The following is a 20,686-nucleotide window of genomic DNA, read 5'->3' on the forward strand; positions in this document are numbered from 1 at the left end:
AAGCAATAAAAGTGCTATAAAAATTCCAGCATATATATTTAATATGTCATGCAGCAGACCACCTGAATGAAGCTCACGGACCATTGGTGGTCTGGGAAACCTTGAATGAAGGTATCCATTTCCCCACACACTCAATGCCCATAGTTACCCCAATAGGAGGACAAGTTGGGTAGCTTCTAAAAGCAATGTTTTCTGTGATAACAGTTGAGCAGATGGATGTGGAACCATAGTTAATGCCAGCAAGGAAAAAGAGGGAGCACCCATTCCAGAGACAGCATTTATTATTAATAATAATAATAATTATTATTATTATTATTATTACACCACTCTTTATCAAAGGATCCCAGGGTGGAAAGTAGGGAGTTGGGAATATGCATTTCTGCACCTGCAGATTTCCAAACCAAAAATTAAATGCTTTTGCATAGTCCAAGTGATGTTGACCACCTGTGAGCAATGGGCACCTTTACGTTGACCACATGTGAGCAATGTTGACCACATGTGAGCAATGGGCACCTTTACTGACCACATATTGCACTAAAACAACCCAGGCGACTAAACACCTAGCATTGGGACAGGTCTTTGCCAACCTATCTTGCCAGTAATGTCTTGCACAATTTCTAAGCCAGGTGCTGCTTAACTCAATTCATAAAACCCAAATGCCTGACAGGTTTTCATTTACTGGGCTATACATTAAGGTCATCAGCAGTGGTCCTTTCCAGGGAGGGGAGGCAGTGCTGTAAGAGGAGAGGGAGTATTCTCAATTGTAGTGTCCTTGTTTGCGCAGCTGATCCCCAAGAAGGTTCAGACAGCAGCTGTGCCATTATCATTTGTGTCAGGAAAGATGTATTTTAATTATTTCAGGCTTCTAAAATGCTCACACTTGTGCTGCTTTAGTGTAATGCTCTCACTGAACTGTAGCTTCTGATGTTTTATTGCTTTGGAAAATGGCCCTAGGAACCCTATAAAGGTCCTGCAACAGAAATAAAGACTTTGGGGGGTTGTAGTCAGCTGTTTTACTCGAGTAGACCCACTGAAATTAATGAAACAAATTAGGTCTACAGTGACTAAAACTTGGCTAACTTCCTGCAAGAGTTTGCTTGCTTTATTTTTAATTTTTTTTATGTGTTCCCTTGCCCCACAGACACATCATCTTTGCTCCAAGCAGCCGCAACAAGTATGCAGGTGTGTCCTTCCCTGGAATCTATGATGCCATGTTCGATATTGACAGCAGGACAGATCAACGGAAAGCTTGGGAGGAAGTCAAGAGGCAAATCTCTATTGCAACGTTTGCAGTTCAGGCTGCTGCAGGAACACTGAAAACTGCGTTGTAGAATAGTTGGGAGCAGCAGGAACGAGAACAGAAACAATCTATTTGCAATGCATGCCCAGAAAGCTGATTCTTCTCAACACAGATATAATATTCAAACAGCAGCACCATGAGGCTACTTCCCTTGTCATGTTCAGTGCTCATGATCAGAAAGACCCATCAGAAAGTTTGACTGGAGGGGATGGAAAGTTAGACTGTCCCCCTCCAAGGACCTTGGAAGAAGGGGTGGGATAAACACCATTAAAAAATGGACTTCGCAAGAGATCTTCTTTGCTGCTCATCTACACTTTCAACCCAGACTGATGACAATAATACTTTTTAATCAGACAGTGCTACTTCTGGCAGTTTTAAGCATTCACTCACATGCCATTTCTAAGCTGTCCTAAGCCAGCTCTAAAGCTCTCGTTTATAGCATGGGCCAAGACTGAGAACATTTCCAGCAAAGTGTGCAGCTGCCAGTGATTTTGATAGCCACAGTGGAAGAATTATATGTTTTCAGCACCAGCCACCATTTAACCTTGCCTGGAACAGTATTTCACTCAGAAGCCCAGCTGAATCCATTTCACCTTGCATTCATTTGACGCTACTCACTAGTTCATCTAATTCCACTCCTCCTTCCCTGACAGTTTGCAGTTTCCACCTCTATTCTACCAACAGTGATATATGGCTTGCATGAAACACACAAGTCTGTAGCTGAGCTACCATAGAATAAATCCTCAAAAATCATAACTCAGGTGCTACTGGAAAGAGGGTTTCCTTTCAAAGCTGAGTAGAAGAAGCACCTGGATGTAGAACAAAAATGAAGAGTGAAATGACTTTAAAATTCTATTAAATGTTCAGCGTGGTTGTGACTACAGTTACCCAATTAAAGAAGCACTATGTGTAGCCGCTCTTAAAATAAAAAATATCAGTGTACCTTCTACATCGTTTTACCACCATAAAGAAAGCCATCAAGGTGTGCAAGGAATGTTTTCTGACTGGGGTAGGCAGAACAGAATGCAGGATGTTAGACCAAAAGTAATATTTACTGAATTTGTTTAACTGAACTCCTAATACATAACCAAAACTTGTTCAAACACTCATTCTGCTCACACTGTAGAAATCAGAAACTGAATGAAACCAGCTCCAGGTTAACTATTTATTCCATAAATTTATAAAAAGGTCTGAAGGGATGAGACCTTTAACAAATGTTCTTCATCAACAAAAATTAAACACACATCCATGCAGGGAAAAAAAACACTAGGAAAAGAAGTTGGTTTTTGTTTTTTTGTTTTTTAAAAAAGAACCTTAATTATTTTTTTAGGTGTTCCAGACACCTACTTTTTCCAGTTTCCCTATACAAATGAAATTCATGGCTGCAATATGGAAAAACTCATTTAACTTAACCACTGTTGTATATATATCTTTTTAATCCTCATGCTATAATTTAAAGCAAGTAGTTGCATTATTACACAGAATCAATTCTTTTCAAGGCAAAACAATTAAAAAGCACAAGCTGCTGAAGTGGCGACTTGGCTGAGTAACATTTCAAGCACTGAGGAAATCTTAACACAGTGTGGACCACAATAGGAACGTATGCTGATGCTGAACCAGGATGCACGTACAGCTTTGGAATTCTAAAACTAAAAGTCGTGGAACAGGGTTGATTGCTGCAGCAGCTGCCAAAACTGACAGCTGTATTAGGTCGTGAACATTGAGCCTGGCCCTACGCACTGCCAGTAAGCACCCCTGACAGAGTACATACAATGTAACACAGCCTTAAGCAAATGAACGGTTGCATAACACTGCCCTGCAATAGGGAGGAATAAACAAACAACTTCCTCAGCCCTTTTCTGGTGTTAAAAACAGGGACTTGCCAGGGGGAGAGAACCAGCGAGTGCCTGTGGCTATTGGTTCCAACGGCTGCTGCTCACACCCACAACACCTCCATGAGCACCAGCCTTAACCGTCTGGTGAAGATCCAGTACAACAAACAAAACAAACATTCTGCTACTTAAAAGCCTAGAACTACACCCAATCTGGAATGCAACTTTTTTGTGATTATGCAGAAAATTAAGTTACATTAAAACAGCAAAGTCACCACTTCACCAGGGGCAAAAATTGGCCTCTTCTCAGATTTCAAGCTTGTGCTGCAATTTCTTTCTGCTCTTTTGGTTTTACTTTGGATACTGGGAGTTCCAAGCCTGCCCATAACATGGGCTCAGCTTTCCTCATCGTGAGCTCAATCTTTGTAGCCGTCATATTTACGTAACTCCTTTTCACATCAATGACCTGGAAGAAGACATGTACATTTCAGTTTACTACTTAACTGCATGCTTGACTAACACTACAGAATTGAGTTTATTCAACTCGCTGCTATAAAGTAACTGCTTTTAAAAAACAAAGAAGCAAACCCCAAAAAAAAATAATGTAACTGTGTAACGTAGGACTAGAAAAATTAGCCTAAGTGTAAGGTCTCATGAATACAGATAAACAAATAAGCGCTGCCCCGTTGACACATGTTCCAAGATACAAGTTGCCTCCTATGTTGAACACACACCCCTGACTGTTTTGCGCACAGATTATGATGCTATCGAGGTCTGGCATTTACTTAAGAGCATATTATTCTAAACCAGATACTTACTAATTCAGCCAAAACTGAAAAGAAAAAAGTTATGTTCAGGAAACTAAGCATAGAACTACAGCAAGACTGAGGAGCAGGAGCAGCTTTAATACCACTCATCACAATGCCAGGATTTTTATTTATTTTTACACAAAAGTGGACTATTTTAAATGCCTCAGGTCTGCAGTAAATCAGAATACAAAAGGAACAAGGAAAGTGTAGATTTTATGATTTGTATCTTTAATTGCAATGAGATTTGTAGAAGATTGATTGAGAGGTATTCTGTAGTTAGCATCTACTTATCCAACTAAGTTATACTCAGAAGTTAGTCATGTCCATTAATTTAAATGGATGTACTCTGAGCAAGACAAATGCAAGATATACATATCTTGTAGTACTTAATCTTGTCACTTAATCTTGCTACAAGCGCCTGGCCGTGATTTTGAACCTGCCTGAAGTTTACTTGAATGCAAATATGTATGTACTTACACCCCATAGATTCAGATTCTGATTAAATTCCTTATCACCTTCGAAGACAATATGGATATTTAACTGTAAGAGAAGGAAAAGATTATGCAGTAGCAGTAGTAGCTAAACATGCAGTATTTCAGCTTGCAATGCTAGAAAGCAGAGGGGCTTTTGCCCAGGTGGGAGTTCCATTCATTCATTCACTCACTCACTCACTCACCCCATAAAATTTATACATTGCTTGATTGTGAAAAAGATAGAACAGTACACAAGATAAAACAGTAAAATCAAGAAATATTTACAACCCTGCTTTAAAATACAAGTGGTAAAATGCTAAAACAGGTTAAAATTACCTAAACTTTCTAGGCAGCTGAGTAAGCTCATCTAAACAAGAATGTTTTTAGCAGGCACCGAGAAGAGTACAGTGAAGTTTCAAAATGCAGGTGCTGCCACACTAAACAATCAATTTGAACTTGGAGTTAAAACGGGAACAATACAGGCTAATTAGGGTAACTCACCACCGTGCTATTTGCTTCTACATGACTAAGTTCAGGAACGGAATTCTTGGCATAAATAGAAATTGTCACTTCACCTCCAGTTTGATGCCAATCGTGCCTGCATGGAACCACTTTTTTCTCCTGTAGGCGATTAGAGTTAAAGACACAAATCATGGTTTCAACCCATTTGGAAATACTTTAACTGCTACTTATCTTTTTCCAAAGTACGTTGGGCTCTATGAAGGCATAGCCTAAGACTCTTTCCATACCGATTCTTTACAATCCCTTCAGTGTCATTTTTATTGCCCACCCCCACAAAAGTTCTATGGCTGAAGCCAGAAGCTCACTTTAACTGGATGGAAAGGGAGTCAATGTTTCAGCATTTGTCATCATTGTACAGTATATAGCCTAGGTGGAAGAAAACAAAAACAGAGAAACCCACAGAACCACCTTTCTGCAGAGGTGTTTAATTAATTGAGGCACAACTTCTATGTTATGGTTCTATCTGGTTACAGTGGTGCCCCGCAAGACGAATGCCTCGCAAGACGGAAAACTTGTTAGACAAAAGAGTTTTCCGTTTTGAGGTGCTTCGCAAAACAAATTTCCTATGGGCTTGCTTCGCAAGACGAAAATGTCTTGCGAGTTCCTGTAGGTTTTTTCCCCCTTCCCCCCCCTTTTCTAAGCCACTAAGCCGCTTATCCGCTTATCCGCTAATAGCGCTAATCTGCTAAGCCGTCAATGGGCTTGCTTCGCAAGACGAAAAAACCGCTAGATGAAGAGACTCGCGGAAGGGATTCTTTTCGTCTTGCGAGGCACCACTGTAGTTGCTCCACTAAACTTTGTGCCCTCTGTTTTATTCTGCAAAAGTCCAAATATTGTCAGGTAACATCTCACTGCATTCAAGTTGATTGACCAATGATGGAAAAATAAATACTCAAAGTTTCACACACAAGTCAGTCTATCCAAGCAGGTGTATTATGTTTAGCAACACAGGTAAGAATAGTAAGCTATTAATAACACAGCCCTTGCTACTTACAGCATCCTTCTTAATCCATGCATGTATTCCTGTCGCACAGCCCTCTTGAGACAAGAAAGTATTGAAGTCTGATGTTTTCCTCTTGCAGCAACTCCAGTATTTCATCCTGCGTATTAAGATTTAAAGACGTATAAACAACTGCAACAAAACTAATCTCAAGTTTCATTATGTCTAGCTAGCGGATGGTTAACAGAGAATTTCGAGGAAGACACATACTACTAACCCTTCATGGAATATAGGGACACCTGCATGGTATGTACATGTTTCTTCCATGCTGTGTGGTCCTTCAAATGTCTAAGGGAAAAATTAACAAATAACGTTTTACTAGTCATTGCATTAGATTATCGCTTTACAGCTTCCACCCAACAGCTGAGGTAGCCGCTTACAGTGCAATCCCAACCACATCTGCTCAAAAAGTCTATAGGATTCAATGGAGCTTACTCCCAGGTAGGTAAATTTAGGACTGCAGTTGTATCAAGTAGAAGCTCAGTTTCCTCCGGTTGACTGGTCCAATCAGTTCCAAAGCATTCGTTAGGGGGTCTAAGCAGAAACTTGTAACAATGCCCCCCACCTCCCACATGACATGACCCATAACATGACCCATCCCATCCATGCAACCTTTTGAGTCATGGAAGAAATTTCTCCTGTAATTCTAAAATTACGCTTTTAACATTTCTAAAACTACACCATGGCACCATAGTCCACAATGGGACTCTTCTGCCATGCCCTCAACTTCCTCTATTTTTGTGCTATTTTTGATTTAACATCTAAGCCTGAAGAATATACTCTTACGCTTGCTATTTTTTAACTTTTTAATTGGACCTAGGAAAGTCTCTAATATTAATATGCTTGAAGTTTCCTTTCCTTTCCTAAGAGATTGTACTGTGTTATGATTGTTTTTAAATTGATTAATTTTTTTGCATGCTGTTAATTTTGTTGAAAGTCGCCTGGAGACTGATTGATGTTACATGACTAAACTAAATTAATAATAAATGATTTTCTGAACAGTCTCTAAAAGCCATAAATGTTTACATGTATCAGTGCCGACCAAACACATCACAAAATTCTGATGGAAGTGTAACGCAGAAGCTTACACAATACTTTATAGCTGGAAAAGAAATGAGTAACAGCTCACATTCTTGGCAGTGCAAAAACACATGCCCGTACAAATATCCCTCACCTGTGCTCAAGAACTAAATACTACAATAATTACTGGTGCGTGCCGAAAAACATCATGCAATATTGGGTGATGTGATCTGTACTGAAGTGACAACTTACTGATTGGTTTTATTTATAAAGGTATTTTTATACCACTATACGTAAAATAAATCAAAGGAGTTAACAACATACATACATATATACAATAAATCTAAAATCCAAGACCACCTAATTCCCTGCATTAGCTTGGCAGCAAAGAAAAGTTCTCAGCAACTTATAAAAGGATGGGGAACTAAGGGGTTTGAAGTGTGGCACATTTACATAACATTGAGATATTTACCTTTTTACAGCCTGCATTTTTACATGGAGTCCCAATCTTTATCTCATCACTATCATCCTCTGTAAAACAGGAATAGTTTGCATTATAAGTCTTAAGAATTTACTGTTCTTCTAAAGAAATGAGCAGAACTCAAGCATATAGGAGTATACAAATGACATTTTCTACCCAAGATGTTTATCTTTCAGGAACCATCTGCTACACAATCACATAGGATACTTCCATGTTCAGTGCTCTGAACTCCAAGGAGGGGTTCAATAATAATAGCAATAGATTCACTGAACCTATCTAGCACTGAGCTACAACACACTCATTTAGGTAAAAACATGAACCCTATCAAGCTATATACCTTTTTTTATTTCATTTCCTGACGACAGCTTTAGCTTCTCTAATGCTTGCTTCAAGGAAGCAGATACTTTCAGCTCCAAGCAACTCATCGGCTCATCTGGGCTAAAGAAAGCAGAGGGAATAAGTTGTGTTACTTTTTAACGTGACAAAAGCAATTAGTTTCAAAGTACTTATGAAGTCTTCTAGAACACTGGTATTTTGCAGGTGCATTAGGACAGATAAATAGGCTGCAGCCTGACCCAAGGTAGTTTGCACCAGCGGCACCAGCATGCGCACATAAGTGGTATATGAATACAGTGGTACCTTGACTAAAGTCCAGTCTATTATAAGTCCATTTTGGACCAAGTCCAATTGCAACCCGGAAATGAGTACTCCGGGTTCAGTCATTTTTTTTATATAAGTCGGGCCAGGCTTGTTTTAGGGGTCGCTTTTCATCGTCTGGTTCCTGTTGAGTGTGTTTCGTTTGTTAATTGAGTCCCTCGCTGCTAATCAGAGGCTTCCTGTTGAGTCTGCCAGCTGTTGCAACACAGAGGTGATATTTGGAGGATTCGTTTTTGATTTATTTTTTTTTGCGTTTTGGTTTGTGCGGCTTTTTCGGGTTTTTGACTGTGACTTCGTTTAATGGGACTGACCTGTGACTGTGGCGAACCCAGTTCAGCTACTGGCTGATTGTGTGACTGCAGAAATGGATAAAAGCCCCCCATCCAAACAATGGCTATCATCAGTGCACGTAAGAAAAAAAATTAATGTTATTTTTTTCATCTACAATACTGTCTTACATATTTTATAGTACAGTACATTGATTATTGCCTTTTATGGATCAATGGTCTCATTAGACAGTAAAATTTGTGTTTTAGGGGGTGTTTTTCATTGTCTAGAACAGATCAATCCATTTTCATTTACTTTCTATGGGAAAGCACGCCTTGTTTTAAGTCCGCTTTGTTTTAAGACCGGACTTCCGGAACGGATTACGGTCTTAAATCAAGGTACCATTGTAAATGGAAAACAGGGATTATAATTTAGATCTGACTAAAGGTACACCCGGGGACGCAGGTGGCACTGTGGGTTAAACCACAGAGCCTAGGACTTGCTGATCAGAAGGTTGGCGGTTTGAATCCCTGCAACGGGGTGAGCTCCCGTTGCTCGGTCCCTGCTCCTGGTCACCTAGCAGTTCGAAAGCATGTCAAAGTGCAAGTAGATAAATAGGTACCGCTCCGGCGTGAAGGTAAACGGCGTTTCCATGTGCTGCTCTGGTTCGCCAGAAGCGGCTTAGTCATGCTGGCCACATAACCCGGAAGCTGTACGCCAGCTCCCTTGGCCAATAAAGCGAGATGAGCGCCGCAACCCCAGAGTTGCCCACGAATGGACCTAATGGTCAGGGGTCCCTTTACCTTTAAAGGTACACCCAGGGTCTGAAAAGGTTGAAAAGTACTTTTCTGGAATTTTCATTGAGAACTTTCATATGCACACAGTAAGCTACCTTATAGCAGCTCGTATGACTGGCCACTAAAGCCCAATACTGTCTAGCCTGACAAGGAGTGGCTCTCCAGTACCTTTCGCACTCTTGCCTCCAGGTCCTTTAACTGGAAGTGCCTGGGATAGAATGGGAACTTCCATTATGAAAAGCTTATGCTTATTCGGTAAGCTAAACAGTGGTACCTCGGGTTACATACACTTCAGGTGACATACGCTTCATGTTACAGACTCCACTAACCCAGAAATATTACCTCGGGTTAAGAACTTTGCTTCAGGATTAGAACAGAAATCATGCTCTGGCGGCGGCAGCGGGAGGCCTCATTAGCTAAGGCGGTGCTTCAGATTAAGAACAGTTTCAGCTTAAGAACAGACCTCCGGAACGAATTAAGTATGTAACCAGAGGTACCACTGTAGTTGTTCTCTTTCCATTTCCCATGACTTTCATCCATGCAAACTCTAAAAACAGCAAACCAATTTCAGTCCCAGAGAAGAGGAATAAGCCCCAAGACCCAGCAAAGGATGCTCAGGCTCTGGAGGAAGAGAAATGGCTCTGCTGTCCTGTACATTGTTTAAAGAAGCTTAGCCATCTGACTCAAGAGTTTCATCACTACTGGATGCATATTATTCCCCCCAGAGACAAGAAGCGCTTCTCTCCTTTGCCTGGTATTTGGTCACAGAAACAAGGCACCTTCTGACTGCATCCTGAAGCTGCTCAACTGCAAAATATACACATAAAGCAGGTTTTAACTTTATATATCCACTCCCCAAATGCTGGAAAACGGGGCATATATATGTAAGATAGATAGATAGATAGTAATTTGGCACAAATGCCCGCTCTCAGGACAATACCTTGGCCTCTGTATTGCTTCCACAGGCTTTGGTGCCTGAATTATGTGTTCTTGAAATTTAGGCTTCAGGTCAGCTAACTCCTTTCGCTCAGAGGTAGTTTTAACTTCAGGTTTGACTGGTTCAGGGGGCTTCTCACTATTATGGAAGCCCTTTGTACAGCCCTGATAACAACAACAACAATAATGTTATTATTTATACCCTGCCCATCTAGCTGGGTTTCCCCAGCCACACTGGGCAGCTTACAGCACATAAAATCATGTATGTATACTAGTACAGTACCTAATGTTGACTGTAGATTCAGCTCTAACAATGCAATTTCTTAAGCTAGTTCTGCCACTTCAGCGCTTAATATTTATAAGTAAATACTAGGGTTAAGTACAGACATTCAGATCAACTTCCTCCCATCAGTTTCTCAAATGTAGCAACCTATGGTCTTTTAAGTTATTACATGCAGGCCTGTGCAGACAGGTACACTTGCCCCAAGCCTCAGAGGGCTAAGCTGGCCGGGGGACCTGTCGGACCATGCCAGGAACAAGACTCCTGCCCCGTGCCTCAGACAAGCTCAGCACAGCCCTGCACACACACATGGTTTTAAAGGTCTTCCATACTTATTAGAATCATACAAACTAATAGCAGATTCAGTTATTCCACTGTCAATCATTATCTAGCCCAAACAGTAGCATTCATGTGTAAGAGGGAAGCAGCAGGTTCAGGGAAGCACAACAAAATATTTAGGGGAAAAACCAAAGAGCCTAGTGAGGACTAAGCATGCACGGTGACCTTGGAACAGAATGTTAGGGAGAGAAATGAAATGGAGTAACCCAGAAAATGGCATGGCTGGCACACACACTGCACACACTACAGCTTTTTGATTCAGGCCTCACTTTTATAATCAAAATGTCAAGAAATAATTGAAACACCTGCAGAGAAGACAACACACTTTCTTCACTTGAAGGCAGCTGATTTGAACACTCCATGTCAGTGGCAAACAGTTGTACAACATCTACAAGCTACAAGCAAATGCAGGTTTTTAGAACCTGATTTTTCTAAGTGTGTCTTGGGCAACCTGTGGCCCTAATGTTGTTGACTACAGTCTAAGCCAGGCATAGGCAAACTTGGCCCTCCAGATGTTTTGGGACTACAACTCCCATCATCCCTAGCTAACAGGACCAGTGGTCAGGGATGATGGGAGTTCTAGTTCCAAAAACATCTGGAGGGCTGAGTTTGCCTATGCCTGGTCTAAGCTAAAATGCGGGCCATAGTCTAGCAACAACTGGAAGCCCATATGTTGCCCATTCCTGTTCTAAGGGATTCCCACCCCCTCAAATGAGCAACTTTCAATTTTTCATTTGTAGTAAAATACAACCATTACAAAATATTAATACATACCGCAATGCTTAAGAAGTCAGAAAAGTCTGTGGTCCTTCTTTTACAGCATGACCAGCCCTGCAAGATACAAGCCATGAATTTACCATCTTAATATCAAAAACACCTAAGGAGAAAAAACGGAATGTTTCCCCAATGTGAGATAACAAGGCTACACAAAAAGACCATAAATTATTCAACAGCTGGTACAGCAATGTAGGGCCCAATTTTTCAAAATCCCAAGACATGTTATTTTTAGATAAAGTGATAATCATCACTTTGTTAAAAAGCAATAAAAACTTACTAAACATTCCAACCCTGGTATCCAGCAATACGCACTAACAAGTGTCACCAACATACTTTGGGAGAGATGTACTGTAGCATAAGGTTCAATAGAGACCTGGAACATGTTTAACACAATGCATTCAAGTGATCACTACTGCCTGGAACAGCATATGTTTCTATAATAACTAAACAGGGTAAATCTTTTATTTCAGGAAAAAAGTGGGCATTCCACCAAACTCAAGCAGATTGATACATCAAAGGTCATGAAGGGAATTGAAATATTGCCATGAGCATGATTTAGTTGAAGTTTTGGAAGGCTTTTAAACAATTATGTTTGTACACCTACTTTAAGAGCATCATGAAAGACTGGTACTCCTGGGTGATAGGTACAGGACTCTAAAAGAAGGAGAAAAAAGAAGGATTAGCAGAGGACAGCAGTGATACCATCCCTAAAGCTACAGGTTATATTTAGCAAAGTAAGTTAATCAGTGATTGCTGTCAATATTTTCATATTCATCAAGGCTCAATATCATGTAGCAGCACACTGCACGCTTTTTCAGTTGGAAACAGAACACAGAATTCAGGAAACACAAGCGGTTGTTACAAAATACTCCCTTTGGACGTTCATGTGCTTTCCTGGATGGCATGTTATCTATAAAAGCCAGAAATGAATTGAGGCATAAAATTAAATATACATTTTAATAAGTAGAAATACCCAGCCTAAATTATTAGGTGGATTTGTAGTTGGGTTGAATGACCAAATCCAAAGAGTGCTCATTAATGGTTCCTCACCATCCTTGAAAAAAGGGACAAGTGGAGTGCCACAGGATTCTGTCCTGGGCCTGTTGTTGTTCAGCATCTTTATAAATTAATTGGATGAAGGAATTGAGGAGATGCTCAGTTCTGCCGATGACACCAAACTGGGGGTAGGGGATGGGTGGACAGGTAGCCAATACCGCTGAATACTGAACTGGTTTCAATATGACATTAACAGATTGGAGAACTGGGCCCAAACTAACAAAATGAATTTCATGGGACAAATACAAGGTTTTACACTTAGGCCAAAAGAACCAGCAGCACAAATAGCAGACAACAATATGAACATGAATCAACAATGTAAAGCTACAGGGGGAAATGCTAATGCTACTCTAGGCTGCAACAACAGAAGTATAGTGTCAAGGGAAGTAATTGTACCACTCTATTCTGCCTTGGTCAGACCACGCCTGGAATACTGCGTCCAGTTCTCGACTCCACAATTTAAGGAGGATACTAACAATCTGGAATGTGTGTAGAAGAGGGCAACCAAGATGATCAAGGGTCTGGAAACCAAGCTTTATGAGGAATGGTTGGGGAATTAGGTATGATTACCCTATTAAGAAGGAGGTAAGAGAGGCATCTTCAAATATCTAAAGGGCTGTCACATGGAAGATGGAGCAACTTCTCCTACTCTGGAAGGTAGGACCCGAACAAATGGCTTTAAGTTATAAGAATGGAGATTCCAACTAAACATCAGGAATAACTTTCTGAAGGTAAGAGCTGTTAGATAGTGGAAGGACTCATCCAGGAGGTGGTAGACACTCCATCACTAGAGGGTTTTAAGGAGAGGTTAAATTACCATTTGCCATTGATGCTTCAATTGAGATACCTGCATTGAAGGGGGTTGGACTAGATGAGACCCCTAGGATCCCTTCCAACTCTATAATTACCGGTATATGATTCTATGACCCAGCTCCACTGGCACTGCCTATATCACATACAATCAAAACATGAATACCATACAAGAAAGAGGTCACGGCTCGGATTCAGAAAAGAAAATCGAGTAGAGTGTTTTGGGCTTGTATTTCTTTAAGCACTCTACTTGTAACTGATGGGGATTTCAAAGAAGAGGGCATTTAAAAGATGAGATCATACCAGGTGTGCCCAAATCATTTGACATGCCTAAAGTAGGTCTTTGGATTCCAGCTTAAGTGTTTGCAATGGACTCATGTACCACTTCTTAAGCATGCAAACAAGTTTCAAGGAGCTACATAACACTTTTCCAGAACAAGTAACCAAATAAATATAGGGCAGTTTTGAAACCCACAATTTATATATAAAGTTCCACAATCCAACACCAAAATACTTGCCTGAAATGTCCAGGCAAAGCATACTTTGTGGAGTGCGGAGAAAGAGAAAATGGACTGTCTCTCTCTTTCTTCACTACCCCACCCCCTCGCACCCTGGAAGGATTTGCATCCTGAAAAGTGGGATGTAAGTAATTATACGTAAGAACTTGTGCCCACTATCCAGGCAGTAGTAGCTCAGGTACAGTTCAGGTGATGCACGACAAGCACTTATTCCTCAACAGGAAACACAATACAGCATCTCAACTTCATATGAGTGATATCATCAGCTCAGCTTCAAAAGTTGTTGTTGCTTAGTCGTTTAGTTGTGTCCGACTCTGCGTGACCCCATGGACCAGAGCACGCCAGGCACTCCTGTCTTCCACTGCCTCCCGCAGTTTGGTCAAACTCGTGCTGGTAGCTTCGAGAACACTGTCCAACCATCTCGTCCTCTGCCGTCCCCTTCTCCTTGTGCCCTCCATCTTTCCCAACATCAGGGTCTTTTCCAGGGAGTCTTCTCTTCTCATGAGGTGGCCAAAGTATTGGAGCCTCAGCTTCACGATCTGTCCTTCCAGTGAGCACTCAGGTCTGATTTGTTTCAGAATGGAGAGGTTTGATCTTCTTGCAGCCCATGGGACTCTCAAAAGTAAGGCACCTTAAACATTAAGTTTCAATTCCAGCAAAACACCTGACACATCCAGACCTCTCCCCATCCAAGATGTAGATCACTTTAGAAGCAGTCTGCTGAAACAATTAAAAATCTTCCACAGTCTAACTTCAACATATCTTTCTTCTTAAGTTTGCCAGTCAAACAAAAGTACTAACAGAATCTTTTACTAATGACAGTATATTCATATGATGCCTTTCTCACCATCCAGACCACCATTTAATACCAGCTTAGTGGGTACAGATCTGCTGTCTTAGCAGCAGGACCAGATGAGTTACTAAATGCTAGAAAACAAGTGAAAAATGGGCATTATTTGCTTTCTGGAAGTCATATAAATTGTGAAACCATTCTGACAACAGAATTCCCATGCTTAGTAGAATATATACCGGTAAATTCAGAAGAAGTAGAAATGCCAGTTCTATGATATACTTGTTTCAAATAAGAATCATTAACTTGCTTACAGTTCTATCATACGTAGCACAGACCCAGTTGCTTCCAAGTTCAAGACGTCTTATCCTGTTATGATAAACAGTATGCCCACTGCAATCAAACCTCAAAGCATTAAATATAATATAAAAGAAATTAAGCAGCATTTTTATTTTTACAATACTGAACATGCTACTGACATTCTTAGTCCTAACACTGAGCTCTTTGAAGTGAAAAAGTTGTTACTGATCAGTATCTACAGTAGAACATCTGAATTACTATGGGTGTACCAGTCTAGATGGAAAAAATAAGCAAATTGCAGGTGCCACACATGTAATTATTCTAATGACTAACAGGAGTCTCAAAGGTGCTGAGAATTGCAAAGATTAAATGTTCGGATTTCTTTACAGTGGGACCACATTCATATCCACACTCAACTCTTCCTACTTCTGCTCTTTTCAGTAATGCCAGATCACTTATGTCAGGCGTCGGTAACCTTTCACCCACCAGTCGTTGCTGAACAATAACTCCCATTGGCCCCAGCAAGCTTGGCCAATGGCCAGGGATAATGGGAGTTGTAGTGCAGCAACATCTAGAGGGCTAAAGGTTCCCTACACCTGATTTACACAGCTCCACCCTGCTTCAAAACCACTCCATAAAGTCATTAGTTTCAACTTCTCAGTCCTCATCCCCAACTAAACGAGCCCATATGTGTAACTGCATTTACTTGCAGTCACCCTGTTATTCGCCCATGCCTCCCTCTCTACTAGTTTATTGTCTTTCCCTCTCTTACTTCATTGTTCCCACCCCCTAGACTAAATTTACAGTTTAAGGTTGTCATGGTAAGATATTGGAATCAGATTTGGCGGCTAGGTGGGTTGTAAGTCCTCGGGCCCACCCACCTCCCTGCTCAACTCAGGAAATATGGAGTATTGTATGCGTTTTGTTATGTTAGTATAATGCCATATTGTGATACCACCTCTCAGGGTTGTATGCTGGAGGTTTCCAGGGTGAAATCATAGGGCTGTTATTTTTAAAACACCACTTGAACGGCACTCCCCCGCTTGCACCCCAGGACTCTGCATTCTGCATGGGCATTTTTATCACATGCGCTACTAAGGCTCATCTCCTAAGATAACTTAATGTTGCTTTGTAACTCAAGACCAGTATCAGTGCATGGCAACAAAACATGATGTTCCCAAAACAAGCACAAAACATTATCCATGCCAGGAGAGGACAAAACAACTGATGCAGGGTCTTCTCTATTGTTGACTTAAAGCCCTCAGAAACTATTCTGTTCCCACGGAAGTATTTGAACAATGTTGCTGATAAGCAGCACAGAGCACCTGCTATATCGTAGTTCAACCTACATGATATGGGAGAGGAGGAACACATTATTCTAATACAATTTAGTGTCAACTGTGTGTCTAACAAATATTTCTCCTCTATGTCTTTTACACACACATTTGTTACATTTATAACCACCACGCTATGGGGAGAGAAGAGTGTGCAAGTGGTACATAAACAAACACACTTTCCAAGAAGCCCTATCACTATAAAGTATTAGGAAAAAATCCAAAAGAGATACAATACAGTGATACCTCTGGTTACGACGTTAATTCGTTCCTGAGGTCTGTTCTTAACCTGAGGTACTACTTTAGCTAATGGGGCCTCCTGCTGCTGCCGCGCCGCTGCAGCACAATTTCTGTTCTCATCCTGGGGCATATTTATTAACCCAAGGTACTACTTCCGGGTTAGCGGAGCCTGTAACCCTAAGTACCACTGTACTGGAATACATTGCCCAACCTGCTGCCCTTCAGACCCTGCTGGGCTCCCAACTCCTTATCAGTTCCAGCCAACATGGCCAATGACCAGAGACGTTGGAGGGCCATAAGTTCCCCACCCCTGCATGACTTCATTCACATCTCAGTCTTCCTCCACAGAGTTGACATAAATAGCTTGTGAAGTAGCTGAAGTGATGAACTTCATGGCTGAAAAGATAGGATCTGAACCTGGGTCTCCCTCGTTCTAATCTATGTGTGTGTGTGTGTGTGTGTGCGCACACACACACACACACACACACACGTGTATTTATGTGACTGGCCCATAGCTCAGCGGTAGAGCACCTGCTTTGGACAGTCCCACAGTCCCTCCGGCATCTCCAGGTTGGGCTGGGAAAACTTCCTCTTTGAAACCCTAGAGAGCTGCTGGCAGTCAGTGCAGATGATACTGAGCTAAATGGCCCAATCGTCTGTTCCAATTTAAGGCAGCTTCCTATGCTCCATGGTCACCCAATGAGCTTAATAATAATAATAATAATAATAAATTTATATGCCGCCCATCTGCCTGAGTTGCCCCAGCCACTCTGGGAGGTGATGACGAGGGGAGAAGCTGACCCTGGATCTGCCTGGTCCTAACAGGACACTCAATTTCCCCTCATTCCTGGGTTGTTGCCGCTCATGCTGGCCAGGACTGACAGGAGCTGGGAGTCCAGCCCAGACAAGGAGGGTGAGGACTCATGGGGTGTGGGGAGAGAGAGACGAAGACTCCTCTAACCACTTGCTGTGAAGGTGGAATCAAGAGGGGAAGGAATGTATGTAGGCCACCTTGAGCTCCTTGGAGAAAAGATAGGATATGAACAAAACACATATCTATAAAGTATAGAATAGGGGGGGTGAGGACATTCATAGGTGCATGAGGCTGCTTTAACCACTATGCCATACTCCCTTGCATGGCCACAGACCAGTCACTCCCCTCTCTCTCTCTCTCTCTCAGCCTGGCCCACCTCTTGGGGTTGTTGTGAGTATGAAATGAAGGGGGGGGGCGAGATCTGTGTAGCCCCCAACTTTGAGCTCCTTAAAGATAATATAGAACAGAATACAACACACACATATATACAGTATACAACGGGATGAAGACACACGTTGTGTGTAGGGAGAGAGAGGGAGACTGCTCTAACCACCACACCACACTCCCCTGAATGACCTTAGGATAGTCAAGAGGGGTGAGCTCTGCCCAGCCCCCCCCAAGCTCCTTTGATAATAATATATAATACAATATAAACACATACACAGAGAGGGAGTATATGCAACGGGATGAGGACGCGTGTAGGGGGAGAGAGAGAGAGAGAGGGAGAGGCTGCTCTAACCACTACGCCACACTCCCCTGAATGACCTTAGGATAGTCAAGAGGGGTGAGCTCTGCACAGCCCCCCCCCCAAGCTCCTTCGATAATAATATATAATACAATATAAACACACACACAGAGAGGGAGTATATGCAATGGGATGAGGACGCGTGTAGGGAGAGAGAGAGAGAGAGGGAGAGGGAGAGACTGCTCTAACCACTACGCCACACTCCCCTGAATGACCTTAGTATAGTCAAGAGGGGTGAGCTCTGCACAGCCCCCCCAGCTCCTTTGATAATAATATATAATACAATATAAACACATACACAGAGAGGGAGTATATGCAAGGGGATGAGGACGCGTGTAGGGAGAGAGAGAGAGAGAGGGAGAGGGAGAGACTGCTCTAACCACTACGCCACACTCCCCTGAATGACCTTAGTATAGTCAAGAGGGGTGAGCTCTGCACAGCCCCCCCAGCTCCTTTGATAATAATATATAATACAATATAAACACATACACAGAGAGGGAGTATATGCAAGGGGATGAGGACGCGTGTAGGGGGAGAGAGAGAGAGAGAGAGAGGGAGAGAGGGAGAGACTGCTCTAACCACTACGCCACACTCCCCTGAATGACCTTAGGATAGTCAAGAGGGGTGAGCTCTGCACAGCCCCCCCCCAGCTCCTTCGATAATAATATATAATACAATATAAACACATACACAGAGAGGGAGTATATGCAACGGGATGAGGACGCGTGTAGGGAGAGAGAGAGAGAGAGGGAGAGAGGGAGAGAGAGAGACTGCTCTAACCACTACGCCACACTCCCCTGAATGACCTTAGGATAGTCAAGAGGGGTGAGCTCTGCCCAGCCCCCCCCTCAAGCTCCTTTGATAATAATATATAATACAATATAAACACATACACAGAGAGGGAGTATATGCAACGGGATGAGGACGCGTGTAGGGGGAGAGAGAGAGAGAGAGAGAGAGAGAGAGAGAGAGGCTGCTCTAACCACTACGCCACACTCCCCTGAATGACCTTAGTATAGTCAAGAGGGGTGAGCTCTGCCCAGCCCCCCCAGCTCCTTTGATAATAATATATAATACAATATAAACACATACACAGAGAGGGAGTATATGCAAGGGGATGAGGACGCGTGTAGGGAGAGAGAGAGAGAGAGAGAGGGAGAGGGAGAGGCTGCTCTAACCACTACGCCACACTCCCCTGAATGACCTTAGTATAGTCAAGAGGGGTGAGCTCTGCACAGCCCCCCCAGCTCCTTTGATAATAATATATAATACAATATAAACACATACACAGAGAGGGAGTATATGCAAGGGGATGAGGACGCGTGTAGGGAGAGAGAGAGAGAGAGAGAGGGAGAGGGAGAGGCTGCTCTAACCACTACGCCACACTCCCCTGAATGACCTTAGTATAGTCAAGAGGGGTGAGCTCTGCACAGCCCCCCCAGCTCCTTTGATAATAATATATAATACAATATAAACACATACACAGAGAGGGAGTATATGCAAGGGGATGAGGACGCGTGTAGGGGGAGAGAGAGAGAGAGAGGGAGAGAGAGAGAGAGGCTGCTCTAACCACTACGCCACACTCCCTCGCACGGCCTTCTTGGGCCAGCCACTCTCTCAGCCTGGCCTACCTCACGGGGTGGTTGTGAGGGCGGAGTGGAGAGCAGAAAAGCTTAAAATACCACTGTAATAGAACAATATCCTATTCTTCCTCACCGCCCACGTTGGCCTCGGGGTCGAAGCGCTGCCCGCAGCCCCGGTTGTAGCACAGCAGAGCCATGGCCGAGAAGCGACGAGGAAGGAGCCGGCGGTTGAGAGCGAAGAGGGAGCCGAGGAGAAGCCGCCGCTGACCTGACGGGAAAGGAAGAGGCTCTCTCTCGCGCTCTTTCCGGGAAAAGCCGGGCGGAAGCTTCGGCGCGGGAGGGGGGGGGCCCTTCGCGAAACTTCGGAGGAGGGAATGCTCAGGGCGCACGCGCAGGGCGCTTCGGCCGGCGCGAAGGAAGGTAGACTGGAGAGAGGGCGGAACGGCGGCGCACATGCGCAGTGCGGGGTGAGGTAGGCGGTGTGTGTGAGAGAGAGGGGGAGGCGGTATGGGGGCGGGGCTTAGGAATTGCGTGGGCGTCGGAGGGCGGAGTCGTTGGAACGGCAGTGATTGGATGGCGGCACTTTTTTTTAATAAAAAAAGGGGGCGCAGGTTAGACGGAAATACGGTAACTGGCGCTGCAGATATTTATATGCATTTGTTCTGTCCGGATCAGTTTATTTGGAATGGTGCATACTCTACTTTTGTTTCTGGGATGCCTTGACATTAGGCAGCTTTCCCCATCCTGGTGCCCTCTAGATGTTTTGGAGCACATGCCAGGCTGTTGTTGTTGTTTAGTCCCCATGGACCAGAGCACGCCCGGCACTCCTGTCTTCCACTGCCTCCTGCAGTTTGGTCAAACTCATGTTCATAGCTTCAAGAACACTGTCCAACCACCTTGTCCTCTGTCGTCCCCTTCTCCTTGTGCCCTCCATCTTTCCCAACATCAGGGTCTTTTCCAGGGAGTCTTCTCTTCTCATGAGGTGGCTAAAGTATTGGAGCCTCAT

General features: G+C 43.0%; 2 protein-coding genes across 2 annotated transcripts in view; one reads left to right on the top strand and one right to left on the bottom strand.

Annotated features, from left to right (window-relative positions):
* LOC309340981 (N-acetylated-alpha-linked acidic dipeptidase 2-like) overlaps window positions 1-2,595 on the top strand; it is a 36,123-nt gene extending 33,528 nt beyond the window's left edge. Inside the window, exon 19 of the mRNA XM_081860333.1 lies at window positions 1,142-2,595. Within this exon, the coding sequence (XP_081716459.1) occupies window positions 1,142-1,331 (190 nt within the window). The 3' untranslated portion in view covers window positions 1,332-2,595. The remainder of the gene's footprint in view (window positions 1-1,141) is intronic.
* Window positions 2,596-3,335: 740 nt separating this feature from the next.
* CHORDC1 (cysteine and histidine rich domain containing 1) lies at window positions 3,336-20,036 on the bottom strand. The gene is made up of 11 exons (XM_081860667.1): window positions 19,814-20,036; window positions 12,095-12,144; window positions 11,488-11,544; window positions 10,099-10,259; window positions 7,775-7,875; window positions 7,429-7,487; window positions 6,154-6,224; window positions 5,931-6,036; window positions 4,916-5,035; window positions 4,419-4,481; window positions 3,336-3,598 (listed from the first exon to the last, which is right to left on the bottom strand). The coding sequence occupies exons 1-11, from the start codon at window positions 19,875-19,877 to the stop codon at window positions 3,446-3,448; spliced, it is 1,005 nt and encodes a 334-aa protein (XP_081716793.1). The 5' UTR covers window positions 19,878-20,036; the 3' UTR covers window positions 3,336-3,445.
* Between the last annotated feature and the right edge of the window lie 650 nt (window positions 20,037-20,686).

This window comes from Podarcis erhardii, assembly GCF_964252035.2.
Source record: "Podarcis erhardii genome assembly, chromosome: 4".
Taxonomy (NCBI): Eukaryota; Metazoa; Chordata; class Lepidosauria; order Squamata; family Lacertidae; genus Podarcis; species Podarcis erhardii.